At 39.5% G+C, this 27,395-nt stretch overlaps 1 protein-coding gene across 3 annotated transcripts in view; it reads left to right on the top strand.

The window, feature by feature from the left end:
• Positions 1-27,395, top strand: part of COBL (cordon-bleu WH2 repeat protein) — a 593,805-nt gene that overhangs the window by 339,183 nt on the left and 227,227 nt on the right. For all 3 annotated transcript variants that reach the window (XM_075315047.1, XM_075315048.1, XM_075315046.1), the window contains 2 exons: positions 9,908-10,002; positions 22,777-22,860. In XM_075315047.1, the coding sequence (XP_075171162.1) occupies positions 9,908-10,002; positions 22,777-22,860 (179 nt within the window). The remainder of the gene's footprint in view (positions 1-9,907; positions 10,003-22,776; positions 22,861-27,395) is intronic.

The following is a 27,395-nucleotide window of genomic DNA, read 5'->3' as shown; positions in this document are numbered from 1 at the left end:
TGGGCAAAATCTCGCTATACATAACCCCATCCATCCTTCCTTCAATACGGTGTAGTCATCCTGTCCCCTTTGCAAAAAAACACCCCAAAAGTATGATGTTTCCACCCCCATGCTTCACAGTTGGGTTAGTGTTTTGGGTGTCTTCCTCATCCTTCTTCTTCCTTCAAACACAAAATTCAAAATTCTGTTCTGGTTTTATCTGACCCCATGACCTTCTCCCATTAGCGATCTTCAAAAGGGCCTGGACATGTGTTGGTTCCTAAAAGTTTGGGTCCCCATTGACCTATATCGGATTTGGATAGTGAACTGAACTTTTAACTAAAGTTCAGCCGAACCTGGTAAACCCGAACATCCACAGGTCCTCTCATCTCTAGATGTGAGTTGTATAATGCCTAGTTTTATCATTTACCAGCATCTCTCCTGAAGTGTAGAGCAAATTGTTTGAAGGAAACCTGTCCTCGTGTTTTTGCTATGTAATCTGACTGCAGCATGAAGTAGGGACAGAGACCTTGATTCCAGTAATGTGTCACTTAGTCTACTGGTTGCTGCAGTTAAAATAGAATTACAGTTGTCTCTGTTGCAGACCTAGCAGAGTTCAGTTGTTGAGCTGTGTATAACTCCGCCCTTTCCACAGCTTTCTGTGCAAATTGTATAATGACAGCGAATAAGGGCTCGTGCGCACGTTGCGTACTTACATGCATTTACGCTGCGCAGTGCACTGCAGCGTAAATGCATGCGTCCTGCGTCCCCTGCACAATCTAGCAGTGTTTCTGCAGCGATTTGAAGCGCACATGTGCTGTCAAATCGCTGCAGAATATTCTGCAGTTACGTGCGCATGAGCCCTAAATCAGTGTTGGGGTAGTGGTCGGATTAGGATGCACAAGGCCAATTGTCCTGTAGTGATACTGATAAAACACTGTATTGAAACAGTTAAAGAAAATACTAAATAATTATGGCTCTTGGGTTAAGAGAAAAAAAAATATTGTAAAAAAGAAGCCCATTCCTTAAGGGGTTAATTTGATGCAGTTTTTCTTACATTTTGTATTGACGTATTTTGCATAATTTTTATTTTTAACTCTGAAGTTTATTAATGTAAGAGGTGGATAGAATCTTTTTAACATGACAACAGAAGATGATAGAACACGGAGAAATTGAAACACACGAGATTTAAATGAGACTAATTTCTAAAACATAGCGAAAGCTTTTTAGCATTCATAAATCATCTGACAGTAAATCAGAGAGACTTTGATCAAGAATATGCTCATTAGTTTCAATTGTCAAACTGATATATAAAAATATTGAGCTGGATTACATTGAAAGAACAGCTGTTATGAACTGCAGTACATAAATATACTCCATCCAGAGTTGTAGCTAGGGGCTCAGCTGAGGGGGTGAAACATCTGAGTGGGCCCCTAACCAGATTAACTGTGTGTACAACAATGGTGGCACAGCTTAATCATAGGTAAAGGGGAGCATTAGCAGATGACTGTGCTGTCACTGAAAATCACTATACAAAGATGAAAGGTAACCTGTCACCCACTGCCGGACACAGACAGATAAGGGCCCCTGTGCAAGAACAGTATATTCCCTTTTTAGTCTAATAACATTAAAATGCACTATGCCACCTGCTTTGGTAGATTCCAGTCCTGCAGAGCTTATAATAGATTACAGTACAGTTATAGAAGGTGACTTACAGCTGACGTTCTGGAGTCACTCACTTTTCCCATCTTTTCCATCTGGTCCAGACCAACACAACAACTTTTTCCAGTCATGACTCGTCGTCACTGATTACAACAAGGCACATTTGACTTCTCACATTTCCAGCCCCGTCCTCATCTATTCCCAACCTGCAAAAACTCCTCATCCTGCTGACACCCTAATACTGAACTGCTACTGACGTTTGTGTCCCTATTACTGATCCTCTTAGTGCCCCACATAATAATAACGCCCCATGTGCACCTTTAAAATAAGAGACAAACAGCGCAATAGGGTAAAATAGGTGACAGTGCTCACCTGGGGTAATTGTGTTAGACACAACTACTATCTCAGCTTAATATGGATGCCGCAGATCCACATGGAAGGTAGCATCTGGTGTACTAATGGAATAGGTTAATCCGTAGCTTCCGAATATTAATGAATAATGACGAGAATAGTTAAATCCCTGGAATTCAATTTATTTGGCAAATAAATTGCATTCCAGGAATTTGTCTATTCTCTTCAGTATTCGACAACCAAGGATTAATCCATTCCTTTTCTATCTCTGATGCTGTCTTTCATGTTGGTCTGCAGCAGCCACATGGAAGAGTGGCCGTCATGTGCAAGTAAAGATGCCGTCTCAGTGTGTGATCCCGCATCAAAGGCAGGAACACAACCTTTTACATAAATATTTGTCAAAGGTCATGAAAGAGTTAAAAACTGAATTCATTAATATATCTGAAACCCACATTCATAAAGTTTGTTAACCCTTAAGGTATTTCACAGTAATTAATACAAAGTGGAATTAAAAAGTGGAAAATTACATTCTTTCAAAAATAATGTTACTTTAGCCTGACATTTTTAATTTCTTTATGCTGTTATCAAAGAAAATGTACTGAAAAATGTGTTAAGTAATTTCTACTGTACACATCAATACCCGATATGAATTTGGAATCTATTGTTTGGGCACATGGTACAGAAGGGAAGGAGCACTATTTGACAGTTGAGCTCAATTTCAGCTGGAATTGATTGTAGACACCATGTCTCATTTTGCACAGCCCCCAGGGTGCCCAAACAGCAGATGTCCTCTTAACTGACCCAATTTTGGATTCATTCCCCCTCAAGGAATTAAACAATGGGTGTAGCGACCTATTTGGGTCCACAGGTACTTCATGAAAGTTTATAGCGTTAGGATCTAAAAATTAAAATGAAGTGTTTTCAACAAAAATATTGTTTAAGGTCCAAATTTTTCATTTTCACAAAGTTAACAAGGAAAAAATGGACCCCAGAATTTGTAAAACAATTATTCCTAAGTAGACCAATACACCATATCTAGTTGAAAATAACTGTTTTGGCACAAAGCAGGGCTCCAGAGGAAGAAGCACTATTGAACTTTGAACCACAATTATAGCTTGAATTTATTGTGGACACCATGTTGTATTTGCAGAGGCCCCATGGTACCGAAACAGAACAAACCCTCTACAAGTGACCCATTTTGTAAACCATACCCCTCAAGGAATTTATCTAGAGATGTAGTAATCTTTTTAGACCCATAATTGCTTCTCAGAAGTTTATAACACTGAGACGTGAAAATGAAAAATTTCAATTTATCACAAAAATGTTGTTTTAACCCCAAATATCTCACGTGTATAAGGGGAAATAGAAGAAAGCGGACATCAATATTTGTACAGCAATCGCTCGGAAATATGTCAGTACCTGATATGCGGTCGAAAAATACTGTTTGGGCACACGGCAGAACTCGTAAGGAAAGAAACGCTGTCGCTAGCAACTGTACTAAGTTTTTCATTTCTCATGTAATCCTTTTTGTAAAAGTGAAATAATTATTTTTTTAAACATACAAGAGAATGCTAGTGTCTTCCTCACAAAAAGTATGTATGTTGCAAACAATGATTTTTTTCCCCCCACATCTATTGTACTACTTAAATTTTATGTCTTTAGATGCCAAACGAAAACCAATACACCTGTTACAGATACTGTATATTGGATGTCTACATACTTAGCCTTTTCTAATCTAATTTTTTGGAAATGGGTTGAATTTTGGTAATTTGTTTTTTAAAAACGTGAACATTTAACTGCACACCAATTTTAGTAGTCCAATTTGACAACCAAACACGATACCCCTATACTGAGGCCTGCTGACACACTTTGCTTTCTGTTGCAGGGATAATTTAGTGTGCACACAGCCTGGGTAGATGGGTGCTGGTAGACGGGATATGATACCCCCAATAATATTCGATTATAGAATACACCACACTCTCCAGAGAATTTCATGCACTTGTGTTTTATTTATACAGACAGGTGATGGACAGGTGAAGGAACAGGGAAAAGTGACACAGCAGAAACAGTTGTCTGGGTAATTTATTGCTGCTGCCTATGTCTACTCGGATTCATTTATCCTTAATATTGGGTGCCCTCTTGGTGCACATCAGGGCTGGGGAGCGGAAAGGCTTCAATGTCAGGATATGATTTAGAAAGTATGGGCCAATGAATGGATTTGGCATCAATGGGTGGAAAGAGTGTACAAAAGGTATGCGTTCTGGCTTAGTCACATGAATTTAGGGTGTTGGGTTGTTGTTGGTGTTGTGTTGTATGATAGAATCCTGTTTTTTTTCTTCCTTCAGTAATTTAGGGGGGTAGTGATGTTACTGAAACTTACTTGCCATCTCGTCAAGTCTGGTGCTCAACACAGTATAAAAGATAAAGTCTGGCTCAGACTGTCATAGACTAGGTGCTCTGGGTAAATAGTAGTACAAAATATAAGTAAAACCCATGCACTCAAATGATGAAGAGAGGGAGAATGTATGCAAAGTGTTTTTTTATTGACAAACTGCAAAAATGTGAACCCTAAACAGAAGCAACACCCTGCTTCTGTTTAGGGTTCACATTTTTGAAGTTTGTCAATAAAAAACACTTTTCTTACATTCTCCCTCTCTTCATCATTTGAGTATGTGGGTTTTACTTATATTTGGTGCTCAACACAGACCTGTCTGAAACAATATGGGAAACTCTATGGTACTGAGTTGGGTAAGCTGGTTTTGGTAGCTTTTGGATGACAGCTCGTAAAGTCAAGTAAACTATTGCAGTCAGTTGGTTTAGAATATAAGTTTTTTAAGATTATGGTGTCTAAAGCAATACGAGAACTGTCATATTTGATTGTAAATTGTAATTCTGGTCTAATAGAATTGAGATAGACCAGAAATGAATTAGGGTGTCCTCTGTGCCCATCCAGATGCAAAAAATGTCATCGATAACCTTTTAACTTTTTGTATTCTCATTTTTTGGAAACAGTTGACTATTGTTAAGTTTTTTATTTTAAAACGTGAACATTTAACTGTGTAAGTCTGTTTTTGTACACCTATTTTATTAGTCCAATTTGACAATCATACACGCTAGCCCTATACTGAGGACTGCTGACACACTTTGCTTTATGACCATGTACCTACATAGCATTTAAAGAGGTTGTCCACTACGTTTATATGAATAGCCTATATATAGAATAGGTCCTCAATGTCTGATCATCCATGGTCTGACACCTGCCACCTCTGCGGATCAGCGGTTCTGGGTCCCAGCAGCGGCAGCATACAGCCAGAAATGCTCAGTTCCGTAGCTGCCCTGCCCTCTCATAGTGGCCGAGGCTGGGTATTGTGCATCCACCTCTTATTGATTTGAATGGGAGGTGGATGTGCAGTACCCGGCCGTGGCTGCTATCAATTGATGGAGCAGCTCTGTAACTGAGCTGCATACTGCAGGGTGTCAAACCCCCGACAATCAGACCTTGATAACCTATACCAAGTTTAGGCTGTCAATGTAAAAGTAGTGGCCAACCTCTTTATGTTATTTACTTTTTGGCAATGATTGATTAATTGGGTTTGAAATAATTGTCAAATTAATTATTAATTGTTTATTATAGTGTTCAGCATGATTGGTAAAAGAAATAGTGGCAATGGCAAAAGACACGGTAGTGTAAAAGAAAAAAAAAACATACCATGGCTAAGAATGTGGACGCTGGTTGCAAGCATCAGAAGCAATATCATCACTGGCACAAGCCATCCGAGCAATAGGTCTACCAAATGCACGTCACAACTAGACACATTTTCCTCTGGCAAGCATATTAGTGAAGAGGATGCAGATGGCATAAATATCTCCTATAGATCTCTGACAATATGTTACTGTATTAACATACCTTGCATACATCGCTCATTAACTGCCATTGTAAAACAAGTGCAGCAGACTAAACTTTGTAATAAAGTAATAAAAAGTATGCAAAAGTAATAAAAAGTATGCAAAGACATGCTGGCCCGATCTGAAGGGCATTCTTTTGGGGCATGTTATGTGCACTGATGGATATGTTCAAGGAACATACTAGAATCTTTTCCAAACATGTTTACATAAGATTTGAACTTATTCTTGTCTATTTTTATGTTTAGTTTATCTAAAACTCTTCATTCTGCTTCACTACATATATTATTTTAGCTTAGTAATGTTTCAGATTCAATCACACTATTTTATAATGCAATATAGACTTTTGTACAATTAGTTATTGAAAATCAGAATGTAGAGAATAAATGCTAAAGCAATAAATATTAAGTATCCAGGCTGCGTGTAATGTATATTTTATAAGCACCCAGACCATATCGTAACTAACAAATATATAAGGATGCCACTATAGAAATAGCAAATAAACAGGATAGAATCCGTGGCTATAGCCTAATATAAATAATATTAATTGATATATGGATTTTCTGTTTGATTCATTAAGAATGGTGATTTCTTTGGATTCTCCTGATGACGTGGCATGTAGGAGTCAGACAACCCTGATTCATTAAGAGGTGCGCACCTCCTAATGAATCAGGAGAGTCTGACGAATGGCACAAGATTCCGTACGCTATGCCAGAAATCAGACAGATTACCGGCATAAGGAGCATCACACCTTAGACGAGTTGAGGTGTTGCGCCTCTGTGAAGCCCCGCCCCACTACAGCTTCGCCCATTTTAGTGATCCTGAAAAAACTGTTGTGAAAACACCAACATTTCAAAATTTTTCACACAACTCTAAGTTGCAAATATGTTAACAATAATCTTGATTTGCTTACATAATTGTTGTTTTCATTTTTATTTCATAAATCCATAGTACACACGAAAATAAACAACTTTGTAATATTTCTTCTCAGACAAATTTGCTTTTTCTCTGCCAGAATTTATCAGTCATTATCAAAATTCTCAATTCTGAGGTAAAATCTGTATTCAGTGAAGACTTTCCATTACTGAGATAGGAGATGGCAGCTGTTACTGATGAGATTCTATGTAGATAGAAGAGGGAGGAAGTGGCGGAGCTCTGTATCTAGCTCCTCCCTCTGCCTATAGCTCCTCCCTCTGCATATTACTCCTCCCTCTTTTTGCTGTCTCTAGCTTCTCCCTGTCTATTGCTCCTCCCTTTGTATCTAGCTCTTCTCTCTGTCTCTAGCTCCTCCTTCTGCCTATAGCTCCTCCCTCTGTCTATTGCTCCTCCCTCTGTATATAGCTCTTTTCTCCGTATCTAGCTCCTCCCTCTGCCCATTGCTCCTCCTTTTGTATCTAGCTCTTCTCTCTGTATCTAGCTCCTCTCTTTGCCTATTGCTCCTCCCTTTGTATCGAGCTCTTCTCGATGTATCTAGCTCCCCTCTTTGCCTATTGCTCCTCCCTCTGTATATATCTCTTCTCTCTGTATCTAGCTCCTCCCTCTGTCTATTGCTCCTCCCTTTGTATCTATCTCTTCTCTCTGTCTCTAGCTCCTCCTTCTGCCTATAGCTCCTCCCTCTGTCTATTGCTCCTCCCTCTGTATATAGCTCTTTTCTCTGTATCTAGCTCCTCCCTCTGCCTATTGCTCCTCCTTTTGTATCTAGCTCTTCTCTCTGTATCTAGCTCCTCTCTTTGCCTATTGCTCCTCCCTTTGTATCGAGCTCTTCTCTCTGTATCTAGCTCCCCTCTTTGCCTATTGCTCCTCCCTCTGTATATATCTCTTCTCTCTGTATCTAGCTCCTCCCTCTGTCTATTGCTCCTCCCTTTGTATCTATCTCTTCTCTCTGTATCTAGCTCCTCTCTTTGCCTATTGCTCCTCCCTTTGTATCTAGCTCTTCTCTCTGTATCTAGCTCCTCTCTTTGCCTATTGCTCCTCCCTTTGTATCTAGCTCTTCTCTCTGTATCTAGCGTCTCCCTCTGCCTATTGCTCCTCCCTCTGTATTTAGCTCTTTTCTCTGTCTCTAGCTCCTCCCTCTGCCTATTGTTCCTCCCTCTGTAATTAGCTTTTTTCTCTGTCTCTAGCTCCTTCCTCTGCCTATTGCTCCTCCCTCTGTATTTAGCTCTTTTCTCTGTCTCTAGCTCCTCCCTCTGCCTATTGCTCCTCCCTCTGTACTTAGCTATTTTCTCTGTCTCTAGCTCCTCCCTCTGCCTATTGCTCCTCCCTCTGTATCTAGCTCTTTTTTCTGTCTCTAGGTCCGCCTTCCTTTCATTGTCACAGTATCCACCATCTCCTATCTCAGTAATTGGAAACTCTTTACTGAATACAGATTTTACATCAGAATGGAGAATTTTGATAATGACTGATCAATTCCGGCAGAGAAAGAAGCAAATTTGTCTGATAAGAAATATTATAAAGTTACATATTTTTATGTGCATTATTGATTTATGAAATAAAAATTAAAACGACAGTTACTCTTTAAGGGAACCAGTAAGGCAGACTAACATTAAAAAAACCCTGTATTTAACAAAGTAAAAACAATCTTATCTATTAGATATGCCTTAAACAATAATTATAGAACTAAAACTATATATTGAAAGTAATGGCATACAAGTATGCACATGTGTCGATGAGTAGTAAGCAGGGGAAATAGTAAATGGTAACAGGAAATGATGCAGGGTAGTAGACATTGATCTCCCCTTTACTATCTATATTATGGGCTATCAATGTCTACTACCCTGCATCATTGTCTTGTGTTTATTGTAATAATAAATGTTAGCATCACACTATGTTCCTGTGGCATAATATGCCTGTCGGGGGTAGCATTTGATGAGTATAGGGATATACAGGGGATCAGCAGGGTCAGACGATGAGGACCAGGGGCGACAGTCTCTTACGTTGCTTATCAGGGTGCCAACCGCTAGGCAGGGACAATTCTTTGCCCGCTTAGGGTTTCTTACTCATCAGCACATATACATACTTGTATACCATTATTTTTAATATATGTTTTTGGTTCTATAATTGTTCTGTAATGCATATTTAATAAATAGTGTTTTTAACTTGTTAAATACAGGGACTTTTTTCATATTTGTTCGCAACTCCAAATTGCACCAATTTTTGTGGATTTTCACAGCTTTCATGACACTTTTTTGGCATAAAAGAATGGATGAATCGGGCCCTTAGTACCCAATTATAGCTCTGACCTACTTTGCCACATTATTTTATTTTATTATTTTCATTTTGTAAGGCCTTTTTTAGATGTCAGTGATTTCCACAAACAAGAAAAACAGTATGATTTTCATCAGTATTTTGGATCTCATTTGGTTTACAATGGAGAGAATTAGTATCCATGTGCTGTCACTGATTTTTCATGGACCCATAAACTTCCATGACTAATTTTTATCTGTGACTCAAACCAAAAACTGAGACCCATGATCTGTAAAAATCAGTAATGTAAACAATGCTATAGTTTAAAAAGGGTATGCGTTCTATTTGTGTAAAAAACATGTCTGAAGCCTAATCATTGCTTGGTTCCAAAATTGCAGTTGTTGTATGTACCTGTGATTATAGATTAGCTGGAGTGATTATCCTCACAGGGCTTGTAATCTATTTAAAATTGTTACCTGTCTTTTTAAACATCTAGAGAACATAAAAACCTGCGCTGATATTATAAAAGAGTTTACAGCTCATGTTTATTATCGGGACCTTGCACTTAGGCTAAGCATCAATTGTAGCTAATCTGCCTTGCAAAGTCCACCTTGTAAAAGTAAAGTACAAGTTTCCAATGAGGTGTTTTAGTTGCTCCACAGCAAAGGTTTAAGGTACACACGTAAGAAGGCAGTGGGGTGAAAGCAAGCTTTTATCGGTATGCCATGCTTCTATTTACCTCTACAGTTATTATAATTAGTAGATAATATATTTGGAAATTGTTTGATCTGTTGTTTGGCTTCAGTCCTGACTGCATTACTCTTTACAGAAAAGAATCGGAACCTTTCCTCAAACAGCGACACAACCGAAAAGGAGAAAAAGGGAATCTTTGGATTTTTTCGAAGCAATAAGAAAGTAAACAAGGTAAATGATTCCGGTTTTTAGTACTTGCTTTGCAGAAAATAATGCTTTTCTAGAAATTCTTTTGCTGTCATACACTATGGGATCTGGGGTTAGAGACAGATTTCCTGGGAAAGACTTATCGTTATTGATTCCTTTTGTTTTCCCTGTAAGTGTTTACTACTTGTAAGTTATGTTCTCATTTTGTTTTTACATTTTATATTAGTGCCACCTTTTATTACTGAACACTAATGTATTCACACAGCGTTTTTGTCATCATGAATTTTGCATGGTAACTCACTAAATGCTTAGTTCAATACCTTATAGTGAAGAATTTATAGGCATCTAAGTGCAATTATAATGATATAATTTGGTCAGTTTCATAGAAGTGTAAAAACGATGACCCCTATAAACTCCTTTTAAAAACTTATCGTGAAACATGTGTTGAGTTATTAAGGGTTTTTAGTTTATACTTTACTCATATTATATATATATATATATATATATATATATATATATATATATATATATATATATATATATAAATTAAGCTTGCAATGTATTTTCTGCTACCAAATATCATTTGTTTTTGTTGAGAATTTATTGTATATATGAAATTATTTTGGGCTCTTTACACTTGAACTTAATTACTTGTCTCTCCTGGGACCATTAGCTCATGATGTATTTTGTTTGTTTGGTGTGGCAGTTTGTATTAAAGGGTTTGTCCAGTGCCTGGACAACCACTTCTCATTCCCTATGTGTACCCCCATAAAAATAACACAGCCTATACTCACCTCCGGTGCTGGTGTGGTTTGAGCAATGTTGAAAATCGCATTCCCGGGGCTAATGTGACATTATTATGACACATTAAGCCCCACGACCATTCAAGGCGGGCTTCCTTCTCCCTGTCTTAGCACGGTTAAGTAATTAACAGGAAGTCAATGGCAGCCGCAGCGCTCACTTACTGTTAATTACTTAACCGTACAAAGGCAGATGGAGAGAGAAGCCCACCCTGTTTGGTTGCGGGGATCGCGTGTCATATCATTGTTACATGGGAATGTGAGTTCCGTCATCACTGAAACCACACCAGAACCAGAGGTGAGTATAGGCTTTATTTTTATGGGGAATGATATGGGATTGTCCAAGTAGCAGACAATCCCTTTGAGAGTACATTGTAGACTGCAGCTGGCCTTGATAGATGGACAGATGGACAATATGTTCACAATTTTGTATTTCAGACTAAATTTTCAGGAAAGGGCTTGTTGTAAGAATAATTGATAAATCTTTGATTGTTTTAATCAATTTATTTGTCTTTGAGTAGTTTGTACAATTTGTTGTTCTTTGAAGTCTTGTATTTTTTTCTACTTTGTCAGTTGCAATGTTTTGCACGATCAGCTGCTCCTCTGCCAGCTTCAGATTGTTTTCTGTTTAACAAGTTTAATTACATTTTATCACTAACTAGGATAAACTAGCACAGGAATAATTGGCAATGTCAATTCTACAAACTTTGCACTTTATAAGTGTATAGTATAAGTGAAACTTTGTTATACATCTTATCAGAAATATGTGACTTTTTTTCTTACTAACCAGCACCCCCCTGGCTCCTTACCTCATCATTCAATCTTTAAAAGCAGCTAAAATCTGCCCCAGTCAAAATTCGTTTCTCCCAGCTTACTGAGAGATCAGATTACAGCTGTCTGTTGAACTTTATACAGATGGGTGTGGGGAGGTGTTAGAATGAGGAAGGCATAAAATGAAAAAATTAGGCACACACGAACTGTGTTGCCACTTTCTAGTACATGTTTTATGTCATCCCAGGGCCACATTGCTCAGTAATGTTGTATAATGTGCTCAATGTTTCCATTGCTTCTGGACAAGCGCTACATAGATACCGTAGGGTGTGGATCCTTCTTCTCTCAGTGCCCTCTTGTTTTAGAGACGTCACATCAACTAGTCTCCACCGACTAGCTTATACACCAATGAAAATTAGAGTTAGTTAATGATAATGGGAAAACTGATGAAAAGTGCACAATGCATGCATGTAATGGACAGAAATGTTATTATTGTAAACACACGCTAAAGCTTATTCTGAGAAGTCATCTCAAACAGCAGGAATGATTTAAATCTTAGATATAGGAATTTTATTCCAAACCAAAGATAGACAAGTGTTAAGTATATGTTAAGGAGTTGTCTAATTGTCTTAAATAGATAAGATTGCTGTCATGATTGACTCCTGGCTCAGCTGGAGCTGAGCCTTTTTTTAGTTTCACTTCTGATGCAAGTCACGTTAGGGGTTAATCCTTTCTTCCTTCGTTCTGGAGGTCAGGCTGCTTTATTAGGGCACTGTTTCTCTTGGACTTCACCAGTGATACTTCTGGCTCTGCTGTGTTCTGCTCTTGAGTGACCTGTTGTCTGCCTGCCCCCTCCTGACCTCCGTGTTCACCTGACCTGTTAACCTCCTCTGTTGTCTGTTTCCATCAGTGTCTCTCCCGCTGTCTCCCTGTTCGTTCCTTATCTGTTTACCTTAATTCTGTCTTGTCTTCCCACTCCCCCTCGCTTCTAGGCTCTGATTTCCCGGCTACTGACTATTTGCTTCCCTCTGACTACGTTTAGACTTTGCCCTTGTGCACTTACAAGACCTCATGTTGTGACACGGCTTTCTGACGATTCTACTGCCATCTGGTGGGCTTGACTAGTATTACCTCTGCTAGGGAATTCCCTGCTCATACGTTTCCTCCACTTTTACGCCCCCTAGTGGTTTACCAACTAACTACCTTCTCAGATAGTTTCAGGAATCCTCTCAGTCCCACATTACTGCGCTGTACTGCTATTGTACATCTTAGAGTACAGCGTGACATTTGCAAATTGCAAAATCCTATCCTTTCTCAAGAACAGAGGGGGTTTTAACTCTATCCTTCTTATTGTCTATTTTACCAGCCGCCACTGCAGTCTATCAGCAGTGGCTGGTCTCCTATGCGAAGAGCTCAGCGCTTATAAGCTCTTTGCGGTAGATCTTTGAACCAAGCCAACTTCAGTTTGTCTCCATTGCTGCAGAAGGAAAGCTGTCTCTGCTTACAGTGCGATAGTGACCATAATGTGGGTCAATGGTGCAGCCATGCTGTTGGCCTAAGCTGTTAATCATCATGGGTGAACCCACCAACCCACCCGCCCCTTAGGAGACTGTGGAGAAATGCATTCCTGAAGATAAAAGTAAAATATATCTTTGTACCGTGTTAGCCAGTAGAGATAAAAAAATTGTTTAAAAGAACAGAGAGTCCTCAGTGGTTGATACCTTTTAATGGCTAACTGAAAAGATGGTAATAATTGCAAGCTTTCGAGACTACTCAGGTCTCTTCATCAGGCATGGTATAACACAAAATCTGAAGAGTCACATATTTATACACAACAGGACTTAGAATAGTGCAGTAAAAAAAAAAAAAAAAAAAAAAAAAAAAAAAAAAAAGAACAAGTTATATGAAACAGAACTATCTCTATGGCAGGGGGACAAGCTGTTCTAGCCATAAATACTGCTGCAGTTCAGTGTGAAAGTTTTATTGTCCTTTGATAAGGGTCTGGTCCAGGGCTGTGACATGCTCGGATGGTCAGAGGAGCACATCTTTTAACTGATGTTTTAACTGATGTAAAAAGACATGAATCCATGAGACACATTCATTCCTTCTCTGAATGTGTCAAAGGTCATCATAAGTTTGTACTCCCATAGTCTCCTGTCTCTCTGGGACTTGAAGTTTCCTTTCAATACCAGCAATTTCATGTCCATGATGCTGTGGTCTGGGTTACAAAAATGTTTGGCCACAGGTAGATCCATCCTTTTTTCTCTAATTGTGTGGCGGTGAGAATTCATCCTTGTCCTGAGCTGTTGTCCTGTCTCCCCTACATACAGACCCCCAGTTGGACATTTGGTACATATAATTAAGTACACCACATTGGTTGTGGTGCAGCTGAACGTACCTGGGATCTTGTAGTCCTGATGTGATCTGGGAATCTTTATCTTGTCCGTTGTCATTATTAATGGACAGGTCTTGCATTTTTTCTGGTTGCAGGGAAATGTTCCTGTTGGTGTTGGAGAGGACAGGGAGCTTCTGACAATGATGCTTCTTAGATTTGGGGGCTGTCTAAAACACAGAAGTGGGGGGTCTGGAAAAATAGATTTTAACCGGGCATCTTTTTGCAGTAATGGTTGTAGTTTCCGTGCAGCTCCTCTAAACACCTCCAGATGTGGATTGTAGGTGACTACAAGAGGGACCCGGTTGTTCTCTTCTTTGGTTTTATAATGTAGAAGATGGTTTCTTGATATTCTGGTGGCTCTTATAATCTGGTTTTCAATTGTTCTTGGGTGGTAGCCTTGATTCAAAAAGGTTTTTCTGAGGCCCTCAAGGTGATTGTCTCTATCTGTACTGTTGGAACATATCCGATTGTACCTGATAGCCTGGCTGTATACAATAGAGTTTTTTATGTGTTTTGGATGAAAACTGTCCCATTTCAGGTATGTTGGACGGTCAATTGGCTTCTTGTACAGGGATGTCTGTATTTCATTGTTCCGTAGTTTAATGATGGTGTCCAAGAAGTTGATTTCCGTGCAGGAGTAGTTGAGTGTTAGGTTGATGGTGGGATGAAACTGATTAAATTGTTCATGGAAGGTCTTCAGCTGCTCCTCAGACTCTGTCCAGATGATTAAAATATCATCAATGTAACGGTAGTAGGCCAGAGGCCTGATAGGACAAGAGGATAAAAAGTCACTCTCAAGCTTGGCCATGAAAAGATTTGCATATTGTGGTGCCATTTTGCTTCCCATTGCAGTCCCAGTCTCCTGTAGATATATGTCATTGTCAAATTTAAAGTAATTATGGGTGAGGATAAATTTTGTAAGCTTCACCACAGAATTGGCATCAGTTCCTGTATTTTCCAGGAAAATTTTGCAAGCATTTAATCCATCCTGGTGTGGAATATTCGAGTACAAGGATTCCACATCCATGGTGGCAAGGATGGTTCCCTCTGGAAGAGGACCTATTGCTGATAGTTTTTTCAATAGGTCAGTAGTGTCCTGGATGTAGCTGGTTGTATCCCTTACCAAGGGTTTAAGGATACCCTCTACCCATCCAGAGACTTGTTCAGTGAGGGTGCCCACACATGAAATGATGGGTCTTCCTGGGTTTCCAGATTTGTGAATTTTGGGAAGCATGTAGAATGTGCCTATTCTTGGACTCACCGGTATCAGTTCATCAGTTCTTATGGATATGTCAGGCAGACAAGAGGCCAACTTGTTAAGTTCCTTGTAATAGTCCTGTGTAGGGTCAGACTCCAATTTCTTATAGTAGCGTGTGTCCATCAGTTGTCTGTGTGCTTCCTTCATGTAGTCTGATTTGTTCATCATGACTATTGCACCCCCCTTGTCTGCAGGTTTAATGATGATTTCTTTGTTGGTTTTCAAAGATTTTATGGCCCTTCTCTCCTGGGCACTGATGTTGGATGGTTGCCTCCTGTGTGTGTCTAGGAAAGTGGATTTTACCAAATGTCTGAAAGTGTCTATATAGTTATCCAGATGAGGGTTGCGTCCTGGTGGAGGTGTCCAATCTGATCTTTTCCTGGTTGTCAAGATCCGTCTTCCTTCAGTCTGGGAGGATTCTGAAACATCTGCATCGCTAAAATATTCCCTCAGACGTAGTCTCCTGAAGTAATCTTCCATGTCGCTGCAGAGTTCAATTTTGTCTAGAGCTTTAGTCGGACAAAATGAGAGTCCTCTAGAAAGCACAGCAACTTCCATTTTGTTTGGTTTGTAATCCGAGAGATTGATAACACAGTTAGATGCTTTTGTGCCTTGAATGGACTTGGTTTCCAAGTTGTCAGGTTTTGGCTTTGTTCTCCACCTGTTTGTATTAAGTCCTGAATTGAGGCGCAGTCTGTGTAGCTTCTTTTCCTTGTTGTGGATCAGAAGGGTTCGTAGTCTGTAGTAGTATTGTTGTACTTCTTGTTCTGTGCTTTCTGGAAGTGTCTTCCTTTGTGTTTCAAATTCCCTCTGGATTTTACTCTTGATGCTGTAGAAGACATGCAAAAGGTGATTCCTTAGTCTCTCAGAAGTCCTGTGACAAAGGTTTTGTGCATAATGGGTATTGTAGGTATGTAGAATTGGGTTTGTAATCCAGAGTCCTTTGGGGATCAGATTCTCCTTTTTGCATTTGGATAAGAAAAATATGTCGCTGTCCAGTTGTGCGCGTTTCTTCAGAAGTGTCTTTAGTTCCATAAAGATGCGGTACATTCTGGTATCCTCCATTTTGATACAAGTAAAATATATCTTTGTACCGTGTTAGCCAGTAGAGATAAAAAAATTGTTTAAAAGAACAGAGAGTCCTCAGTGGTTGATACCTTTTAATGGCTAACTGAAAAGATGGTAATAATTGCAAGCTTTCGAGACTACTCAGGTCTCTTCATCAGGCATGGTATAACACAAAATCTGAAGAGTCACATATTTATACACAACAGGACTTAGAATAGTGCAGTAAAAAAAAAAAAAAAAAAAAAAAAAAAAAAGAACAAGTTATATGAAACAGAACTATCTCTATGGCAGGGGGACAAGCTGTTCTAGCCATAAATACTGCTGCAGTTCAGTGTGAAAGTTTTATTGTCCTTTGATAAGGGTCTGGTCCAGGGCTGTGACATGCTCGGATGGTCAGAGGAGCACATCTTTTAACTGATGTTTTAACTGATGTAAAAAGACATGAATCCATGAGACACATTCATTCCTTCTCTGAATGTGTCAAAGGTCATCATAAGTTTGTACTCCCATAGTCTCCTGTCTCTCTGGGACTTGAAGTTTCCTTTCAATACCAGCAATTTCATGTCCATGATGCTGTGGTCTGGGTTACAAAAATGTTTGGCCACAGGTAGATCCATCCTTTTTTCTCTAATTGTGTGGCGGTGAGAATTCATCCTTGTCCTGAGCTGTTGTCCTGTCTCCCCTACATACAGACCCCCAGTTGGACATTTGGTACATATAATTAAGTACACCACATTGGTTGTGGTGCAGCTGAACGTACCTGGGATCTTGTAGTCCTGATGTGATCTGGGAATCTTTATCTTGTCCGTTGTCATTATTAATGGACAGGTCTTGCATTTTTTCTGGTTGCAGGGAAATGTTCCTGTTGGTGTTGGAGAGGACAGGGAGCTTCTGACAATGATGCTTCTTAGATTTGGGGGCTGTCTAAAACACAGAAGTGGGGGGTCTGGAAAAATAGATTTTAACCGGGCATCTTTTTGCAGTAATGGTTGTAGTTTCCGTGCAGCTCCTCTAAACACCTCCAGATGTGGATTGTAGGTGACTACAAGAGGGACCCGGTTGTTCTCTTCTTTGGTTTTATAATGTAGAAGATGGTTTCTTGATATTCTGGTGGCTCTTATAATCTGGTTTTCAATTGTTCTTGGGTGGTAGCCTTGATTCAAAAAGGTTTTTCTGAGGCCCTCAAGGTGATTGTCTCTATCTGTACTGTTGGAACATATCCGATTGTACCTGATAGCCTGGCTGTATACAATAGAGTTTTTTATGTGTTTTGGATGAAAACTGTCCCATTTCAGGTATGTTGGACGGTCAATTGGCTTCTTGTACAGGGATGTCTGTATTTCATTGTTCCGTAGTTTAATGATGGTGTCCAAGAAGTTGATTTCCGTGCAGGAGTAGTTGAGTGTTAGGTTGATGGTGGGATGAAACTGATTAAATTGTTCATGGAAGGTCTTCAGCTGCTCCTCAGACTCTGTCCAGATGATTAAAATATCATCAATGTAACGGTAGTAGGCCAGAGGCCTGATAGGACAAGAGGATAAAAAGTCACTCTCAAGCTTGGCCATGAAAAGATTTGCATATTGTGGTGCCATTTTGCTTCCCATTGCAGTCCCAGTCTCCTGTAGATATATGTCATTGTCAAATTTAAAGTAATTATGGGTGAGGATAAATTTTGTAAGCTTCACCACAGAATTGGCATCAGTTCCTGTATTTTCCAGGAAAATTTTGCAAGCATTTAATCCATCCTGGTGTGGAATATTCGAGTACAAGGATTCCACATCCATGGTGGCAAGGATGGTTCCCTCTGGAAGAGGACCTATTGCTGATAGTTTTTTCAATAGGTCAGTAGTGTCCTGGATGTAGCTGGTTGTATCCCTTACCAAGGGTTTAAGGATACCCTCTACCCATCCAGAGACTTGTTCAGTGAGGGTGCCCACACATGAAATGATGGGTCTTCCTGGGTTTCCAGATTTGTGAATTTTGGGAAGCATGTAGAATGTGCCTATTCTTGGACTCACCGGTATCAGTTCATCAGTTCTTATGGATATGTCAGGCAGACAAGAGGCCAACTTGTTAAGTTCCTTGTAATAGTCCTGTGTAGGGTCAGACTCCAATTTCTTATAGTAGCGTGTGTCCATCAGTTGTCTGTGTGCTTCCTTCATGTAGTCTGATTTGTTCATCATGACTATTGCACCCCCCTTGTCTGCAGGTTTAATGATGATTTCTTTGTTGGTTTTCAAAGATTTTATGGCCCTTCTCTCCTGGGCACTGATGTTGGATGGTTGCCTCCTGTGTGTGTCTAGGAAAGTGGATTTTACCAAATGTCTGAAAGTGTCTATATAGTTATCCAGATGAGGGTTGCGTCCTGGTGGAGGTGTCCAATCTGATCTTTTCCTGGTTGTCAAGATCCGTCTTCCTTCAGTCTGGGAGGATTCTGAAACATCTGCATCGCTAAAATATTCCCTCAGACGTAGTCTCCTGAAGTAATCTTCCATGTCGCTGCAGAGTTCAATTTTGTCTAGAGCTTTAGTCGGACAAAATGAGAGTCCTCTAGAAAGCACAGCAACTTCCATTTTGTTTGGTTCTATTGTATACAGCCAGGCTATCAGGTACAATCGGATATGTTCCAACAGTACAGATAGAGACAATCACCTTGAGGGCCTCAGAAAAACCTTTTTGAATCAAGGCTACCACCCAAGAACAATTGAAAACCAGATTATAAGAGCCACCAGAATATCAAGAAACCATCTTCTACATTATAAAACCAAAGAAGAGAACAACCGGGTCCCTCTTGTAGTCACCTACAATCCACATCTGGAGGTGTTTAGAGGAGCTGCACGGAAACTACAACCATTACTGCAAAAAGATGCCCGGTTAAAATCTATTTTTCCAGACCCCCCACTTCTGTGTTTTAGACAGCCCCCAAATCTAAGAAGCATCATTGTCAGAAGCTCCCTGTCCTCTCCAACACCAACAGGAACATTTCCCTGCAACCAGAAAAAATGCAAGACCTGTCCATTAATAATGACAACGGACAAGATAAAGATTCCCAGATCACATCAGGACTACAAGATCCCAGGTACGTTCAGCTGCACCACAACCAATGTGGTGTACTTAATTATATGTACCAAATGTCCAACTGGGGGTCTGTATGTAGGGGAGACAGGACAACAGCTCAGGACAAGGATGAATTCTCACCGCCACACAATTAGAGAAAAAAGGATGGATCTACCTGTGGCCAAACATTTTTGTAACCCAGACCACAGCATCATGGACATGAAATTGCTGGTATTGAAAGGAAACTTCAAGTCCCAGAGAGACAGGAGACTATGGGAGTACAAACTTATGATGACCTTTGACACATTCAGAGAAGGAATGAATGTGTCTCATGGATTCATGTCTTTTTACATCAGTTAAAACATCAGTTAAAAGATGTGCTCCTCTGACCATCCGAGCATGTCACAGCCCTGGACCAGACCCTTATCAAAGGACAATAAAACTTTCACACTGAACTGCAGCAGTATTTATGGCTAGAACAGCTTGTCCCCCTGCCATAGAGATAGTTCTGTTTCATATAACTTGTTCTTTTTTTTTTTTTTTTTTTTTTTTTTTTTTTTTTTACTGCACTATTCTAAGTCCTGTTGTGTATAAATATGTGACTCTTCAGATTTTGTGTTATACCATGCCTGATGAAGAGACCTGAGTAGTCTCGAAAGCTTGCAATTATTACCATCTTTTCAGTTAGCCATTAAAAGGTATCAACCACTGAGGACTCTCTGTTCTTTTAAACAATTTTTGAAGATAAAAGATCAGACAACTCCTTACTGATAATGTTGAGATAGATAAGAGAAGCAAAAAATGAATAGTTATAACAGAAATAGTAAGATGAAAGAATATTCAGATTAAAATAAAATTCCTGAATGTAAAATGTGACAAGTAAGGAATTGTTAGGTTTATGAGTAAGACGATAAGGAAATGGCCTTGTAGAAGCTATTTATGGAAGTTTAAAGAGTGGCTTTTCTTTTTCACATTAAAGCATTCCTTTACACACATGACCTTTACTAATTAACAAATGTCAAAAGCACAAATAATTCTGTAGTTAGTGGGTAGTAGAGAAGATGTTATACCCAGTGAGGTTCTGCTTGTTTAGATTGAAAAAAAGGGGCCATATTGCTTATAGTAATAAGTGAGAGGCCATGTTTCATTTCTTTGCTTGTTTAAAGGGAACTTGTCATGTTGAAAATGGTATCTACAGGCATGATGTTATGGAGCAGAAGGCACTGATCAGAAGATATGCATTTTTGTGTTAAAGGCTTTATTGCATTTTTTCAATGAAATCCTTAGTGTTTTTATGTCTGAGCTCAGTAGGTAGTCCTATTCAGTGATTGACAGTCTTCCCTTCATTACTGTGCATGTAGATATAGCTGTCCATCACTGACTAGAACCACCCACTGGACATTTATACATGCAAACACCAGGGATTTCAATGTTTAAACTACAAGTTATACTGACTGTTTTCAAACAAACCTATATTACAATCTGTTCATCTTCCTCTTTATACCATGCTGCCCACAGATTCCCTTTATAAAATGGAACTGAACTACGAAATACATCCAATAATTTTTGGAGCTCGGTTCACTTTTGCATCAAAGGTTCTTTTTCTGATGTGTCCCTGTTATCTGGTTTTTAAAAACCGGTTCCAGGCCAGATGCTGGTCCCCATATAAATCTATGGGGACCAGAATCCGTCGATTAAAAATGTTGGTAGAAGGGATAGGGGGATGGGAGCAAGTGCGCTCTACTTACCAAGGCTCCGGTGCAGCTGTACACTGCTTCCCGGCTGCCCATTCACTTCCAGGGTCACACATTATCGATCATGCATACGCACTGCTTTCCCTACCCACGCTGAGTGACAGCTTGTCTGATGCTTCAAATCATAGACCCAGTCTGTTGGTCTATCGTACAGTAAAAATAAATAAATAAATAAAAAAATTGGCTTAGGGTCCCCCCATATTATGATACCCAGCACAGATAAAGCCCACGGCTACAAGCTGCAGCCCACAGCCATGCGCTTATCTTGGCTGTGTATCAAAATAAGAAGAATGGCATGCGGCTTTCTTTTTTTTTTTTTAAATTATATATTTAAATAAATAATTCAATAATTTAAAAAAAACAACGTGCGTTCCCCAAATTTTGATACTCAGCAAAGATAAAGCCCAACAAATGGAGGCTGGTATTCTCAGGCTGGGGAGACCAATGCTTATTGGGGCACCCCCAGACTAAAATTAGCAGCCTGCAGCTCCTATTTTGATTCACAGCCAAGATAAATGTATGGCTGTGGGCTGCAGCCTGTAGCCGTATGCTTTATCTGTGCTGGGTATCATAATATACCCTACGCCAAATACTTTATATATTTTTACTATACAGTTGACCCAGACAGCGCCTGTGATTGGTTGCAGGCAGATGCTGTCACACAGACTGGGGGCGTGTCTGACTGCAACCATTCGCAGATGCCAGGACAGCCGATGGGCGGGGACAGCAGTACATATGAAATGAAGGTAATGCGGCCTTTGAAGTGAATGGGCGGGAGCAGTTCCAGCCGCGCCGGAGCCTTCATCAGTATGAACTGCTTGCTTCATTCTTAATTTCTTTATTTTTCCTTTATTTTTTTTTTTTCATTTCCTGAGTTGCTGGATCCGGATCAACACCCGGAATCACGGGTCCGGCATTCAGGTAAGTTTGAAACCGTGCGAATCTGAACTTTTAAATCTGAGTATGATCAGAGTGGGATCTGTTTTTCTCAGAGGTGATGAGAAAAAAATTTTCTCCATCGTCTCCATTCTGTCAATCTATGAAAATTGGACGATACTCAAATGTTGTTGGAGTGCAGTCCTATTTTCTTCATAGACTTGAATGACTAAGTGCCTTCCAATTCTCGGAGGCAAATAATGCATGCTGCGATTTTTTTTTTTACTCATTAGACGTGCACTGCCTTTTTGAATACCATTGGTCTGAGTGAGATGCGATATTTTGTTGGATAACACTCGGATCAAATATACAGTCGTCTGCACGAGCCCTGACCTCCTATCTCTAGGCTGTAAAACCTTTAAATGGCCATTGCTTTCCTTGACTCATCTTTTGAACTGTCTGTGATCGTCTCTTTTGATTGGCTGGGCTAGAGCAATCACTACAAGGCATTATGGAGAAGCCAGGTAGCAATGCCTGACAATTTTCAGCAATGTATACAATGGCACTGCACATTTTTTAGATATCTGCGCAAATTAAATATCAAATTGTTCAAATTCATTGGAGCCTCAAATTTCCTCGAATTCAGTTTGAAGTTGATTCACAACAGATCAATTTGATCATCTCTACCTGCCATGCCAGCCTTTTCTTAAGAAATAGTTCTTTCAGTTGAAATAATGTCCTTACCGTTATTGTTGTAGTTTTAATTCGACAAACAATATGGTTAAAATGACCGTTCTTTTTTTATTTTTGTTTTCACAGAATGAGGGAAGCATAGGGAATGTTGAAAGTGATGATTATGAGGAGGTTTTCAGAACCGCATCCACCAGTGGAAACAGATGTGAGGTGAGTGTGACAAATTACACACCTTAGAATGGTAAACTATTAGGATTAAGGAAAATATGTATGGCCCCCTTCACACATCCACGTTTCCAGTATGTATGGTGTCCGTTTTCACACGTACTGGAATCACGTTCACACGCATACTCATAAAAATGTGTGTTTATTTTCACACCTTTGTGTTTTTACACAGACTGTGTGGAGACATGGAGATATGTCCGTTTTTTACTGTCAGCTCAGATGAGAAAGGCCAATAGAAGTCTATGGGTCTGTGAAAAACATGTACAGCACATGGATGAGATCCATGTGACATTTGTGTCCTGTCCATGTGGCACAGACCAGATTTAATTACATTCAAGAAATTAAAGATTTTTACGTGTTAAAGCTGAGAGAGAGATAAATAGCTAATAGATAGATTTTACAGCTATTAGCCAAATAAAGAAAGGTGAAGCAGACAGCTGTAAGCTGATATTATCAGGATGAGACGATCCATGGTTATTGGGCCCTTCCCAGCCTAAAAATGCTTCAGAAGTGACGCATCACATTCCCAATTCATTGATGCGTTGGAAATCAGGGTAATAGTTTATGGAATTAACTCAGCTGTGTTGTGTGAGCTGGCATCAAGCCCTAGTGTTAGTAATGGAGATATGTCTATCAGACACACCCATTACTATTCAAGTAATCAAAAAAAATTACACACGTAAAAATAATTTCTTTCAAAAATACTCCCCGAAACTTATTTACCATTTTTATTAAAAAAAAAACCTTTGCAGCTCCACTTTAGTTCAACGAATCTGTCATAATCCAAAAAAGATATCTGAAAAACACACAAACATAACACAGATAAATAAAACAAGACACTTACCCTTGTTCACCACTTTATTAAAAAAAAAAAACATAAATTCCCAGCTGGTCTGATATAGTCAAGTGATTCTGACAGTCTGTGGAGTATCGTTCTGACACCCCATAGCCTTTGCTTATAGACAATTCCAGGTCACGTTGCGCTGTCTGAAACCTTGATCAGCATTGACATCAGTAGCGTTACCACTATTCAGTGTCGCCACGTCTCTCTGCGCTGTGCGTGACTCGGCGAAACTGATGAGTGGTAATGTTACTGATGTCAATACTCTTCAGAAAAGCGCAGCGTGATCCAGAGTGACCTGGTGACCAAGCGACCTTGAACAGCGATAATGTTACTGATATCACCATGCATCCGAGGCGTTGGGTCTCATGCACTGCAGTGTGACCCGGAATTGCCTATAAACAAAGTCTAAGGAGTGTCAGAACAATGCTTCATAGACTTTGTTTCTCAGAATCCTTGATTACGTCGGACCAGCTGGGAATTATTTTTTTTCTTTGCATAAAATGGTGAATGAGATTAAGTGGGCACCGGCCCTGGCTGCGACAGCTAGATCTCAACTATCACTTAACCTGATCTCCCGGCGGCAATCGTGACATCTTTTGTGTCCACATGATCGCCATGACATAGCCATATGTCATAGGTCGGGAAGCCCTTCCAGACCATGAGTATGTCAAAGGTCGTGAAGGGGTAATTACTTTCTAATGTGGATAATGTAACTGCTTTTATAAATTACTTTTATAAATATAAATTTGTATTCTGTTTACTTAGCTTTTCTTTGTCTTATATTACTTTATGTTTAAACAGTGTAACAGAAACAGCAAAAAGTGATTGATGGTGTTTACGCTTTCCCTAGGGACCTATTCCTGTCTTATACTGTGTAAATTAACCAGTGGTAGCAGAGAACTGTGTCTTTGGGTGCATTCAGCTATCCATGGAAATCAGTCTGAGATCGCAATGCACAGACTGGCTAGCGAGTCTCAAAATCCAAGTGTGACCACTTCATATATGGCTAGGTCCAGAAATATTTGGACAGTGTCACAAGTTTTGGCATTTTAGCTGTTTACCAAAACATATTCAAGATATAGTTATTTAATCAATATGGGCTGAAAGTGCAGAGTCTCAGCTTTAATTTGATTATAGTTACAAGTGAAAAGGTTTTGGTACCGTGTTAGCCAGTTGAAAAATTATTGAATGTTCTCAGTGAGAGGAACAAAATTATAATCTTGTGATACTTTTTAATGGCTAACTAAAATAAAATAAAATAAAGTGATGTTACAAAGCAAGCTTTCGAGACATCTCAGGTCCCTTCATCAGGCATGGTATGACAAAATATCTGAAGAAACACAAATATATTCACAAACAGAGCAGAGGGATGACATAAAATATATTTAAATAAACAAACACTGAGCTTAGAAAGTGAATCCTTAATTAGCTGTGATTAGTGGTGTGAAAGGTTTACTGTCCCAATATCCATGTAGGATCAGAGGGGGCCTCTATGTTGGAGAAACAGGACAGAGACTGAGAGCAAGGATGAGATCTCACCGCCACACAATTACAGACAGAAAAAATCCATTTACCTGTGACCAAACATTTCTGTGCTTCAGGACACAACATAAACCATATGAAAGTTGTCATATTAAAAGGCAACTTCAGATCACAGAGCCATCGCAGTGTCTGGGAATACAAATTCATCACAATGTTTAACTCTGTGGACACAGGACTCAATCTGTCAGAAGGATTTATGGCCCATTTCAAAATCTGAGGACTCTATTCCAGAGACTCACCAGACCTCTGATCCTACATGGATATTGGAACAATAAACCTTTCACACCACTAATCACAGCTAATTAAGGCTAGTTTCACACTTGCGCTATTTTGACGCAAACGGAATCTGTCACTAATGTAGTACAGTTCATTTATTTACAGTGGAAGCGCGACATCATGTGGACACAAGCGGTTACTGCATGACACACACACGCGCCATAGTAACGTGCTTCCAATGTAAATAAATGAACTGTACTACATTAGTGACGGATTCCGTTTGCGTCAAAATAGCGCAAGTGTGAAACTAGCCTAAGGATTCACTTTCTCAGTGTTTGTTTATTTAAATGTCTTTTATTATGCCATCCCTCTGCTCTGTTTGTGCATATATTTGTGTTTTTTCAGATATTTTGTCATGCCATACCTGATGAAGGGACGTGAGATGTCTCAAAAGCTTGCTTTGTAACATCACTTTATTTTATTTTATTTTAGTTAGCCATTAAAAGGTATCACAAGATTATAATTTTGTTCCTCTCACTGAGAACATTCAATAATTTGATTGTATTCACACCCTAATTGGAATAAGGCATCTTTTTTAAGGTGCCAAAAGTAATTGGACAGTTATCTCAAAAGCTCTTTAATAGGTTGTATGAGCTATTCTCTCATTTTATCCATTATCAATTACATAGTTGAAAGGTCTAAAGCTGATTCCAGGTTTGGCATTTGCATTTGGAAACTGTTGCTGTGAGACCACAACATGCTGTCAAAGAAGCCCTTGATGAAATTGAAACAGACCATCTTTCAGCTGAAAAAAAGGAAGAAATCCATCAGAGAGCTAGCACAAATGTTAGTAGTGGCCAAATCAACAGTTTCATACATTCTGCATTAAAAAAAAAAAGAAGAAAAGGAGCGCAAGGGTGAGCTTGGGGAAAAAAGGACTGGATGTCCATGGAAGACAACCGTGTTGGATGATCACAAAATCCTTTCCATGGTAAAGAAAGTTGTTCACAACATCCACGCAAGTGAAGAACACTCTCCAGAGAAGACTTTAAAAAAGCAAATACAGAGGGTTCACCCAGGGGCGGATTGAACGTAGTCCAGGCCCTGGGCAGTTTAGAAGGCTAGGCCCCCAGCCCTGTTGATGTATTCTCTGACATGTCACCTGATCCCCTTAATGGATCATGTGATAGGTACACAAGTGCACATCTGTAGACACAAAACAAGTAAGACAGTGGTGCGCAATGAACATGGCATAACTTTTTTCCTTTATCTACTACACTGTACATAACATAGTGCTCTGCATAATAGAGCAAGGGTGGGAAATTAATTTTCCCTAGGGGCCACATAAGAGACCAGGACTGTTGGGGTGGGCTGAACCAAAAGGCAGAAATTAATTATTTTCAATATTGACATTAATTATAATTGTTATTTAATATTAATTATATCACTTAATATTAATATTGAGCAGAATTAAGTATGCTGACACCCCCCAATAAACAGTATGAGCCCACACACAGCACCCCTTATATACTACATGAGCCCTCATACAGCTTCTAATTACCGTATGAGCCCCCACATAGCCCCTATGCATAAGACCTCGCAATGCCTCCTTTTATACAGCATGAGCTTCCACATAGCTTTCATTATACAGCGTGAACCACCACGTAGCCCCCTATATAAAGTAGGAACCCCACATAGCCTCCTGTATACAGCATGAGCCACCACATAGCCTCCTCTATACAATATGAGCCCCCCACATAGTCTTCTATATATAGTATAAGCTCCCACAAAACTTCCTAAATACAGTATGAGCCCCCACATAGCTTCCTATATACTGTTTGAGCCACCACACATCATATATATATACACCATATTTTTCGCTTTATAAGACGCACCTGATTATAAGACGCACCCCCAA

This window comes from Anomaloglossus baeobatrachus, chromosome 6 (genome assembly GCF_048569485.1).
Source record: "Anomaloglossus baeobatrachus isolate aAnoBae1 chromosome 6, aAnoBae1.hap1, whole genome shotgun sequence".
Classification (NCBI taxonomy): domain Eukaryota; kingdom Metazoa; phylum Chordata; class Amphibia; order Anura; family Aromobatidae; genus Anomaloglossus; species Anomaloglossus baeobatrachus.
Note: the sequence above shows the minus strand (reverse complement) of the source record. Positions and strands in the feature narration are given on the sequence as shown.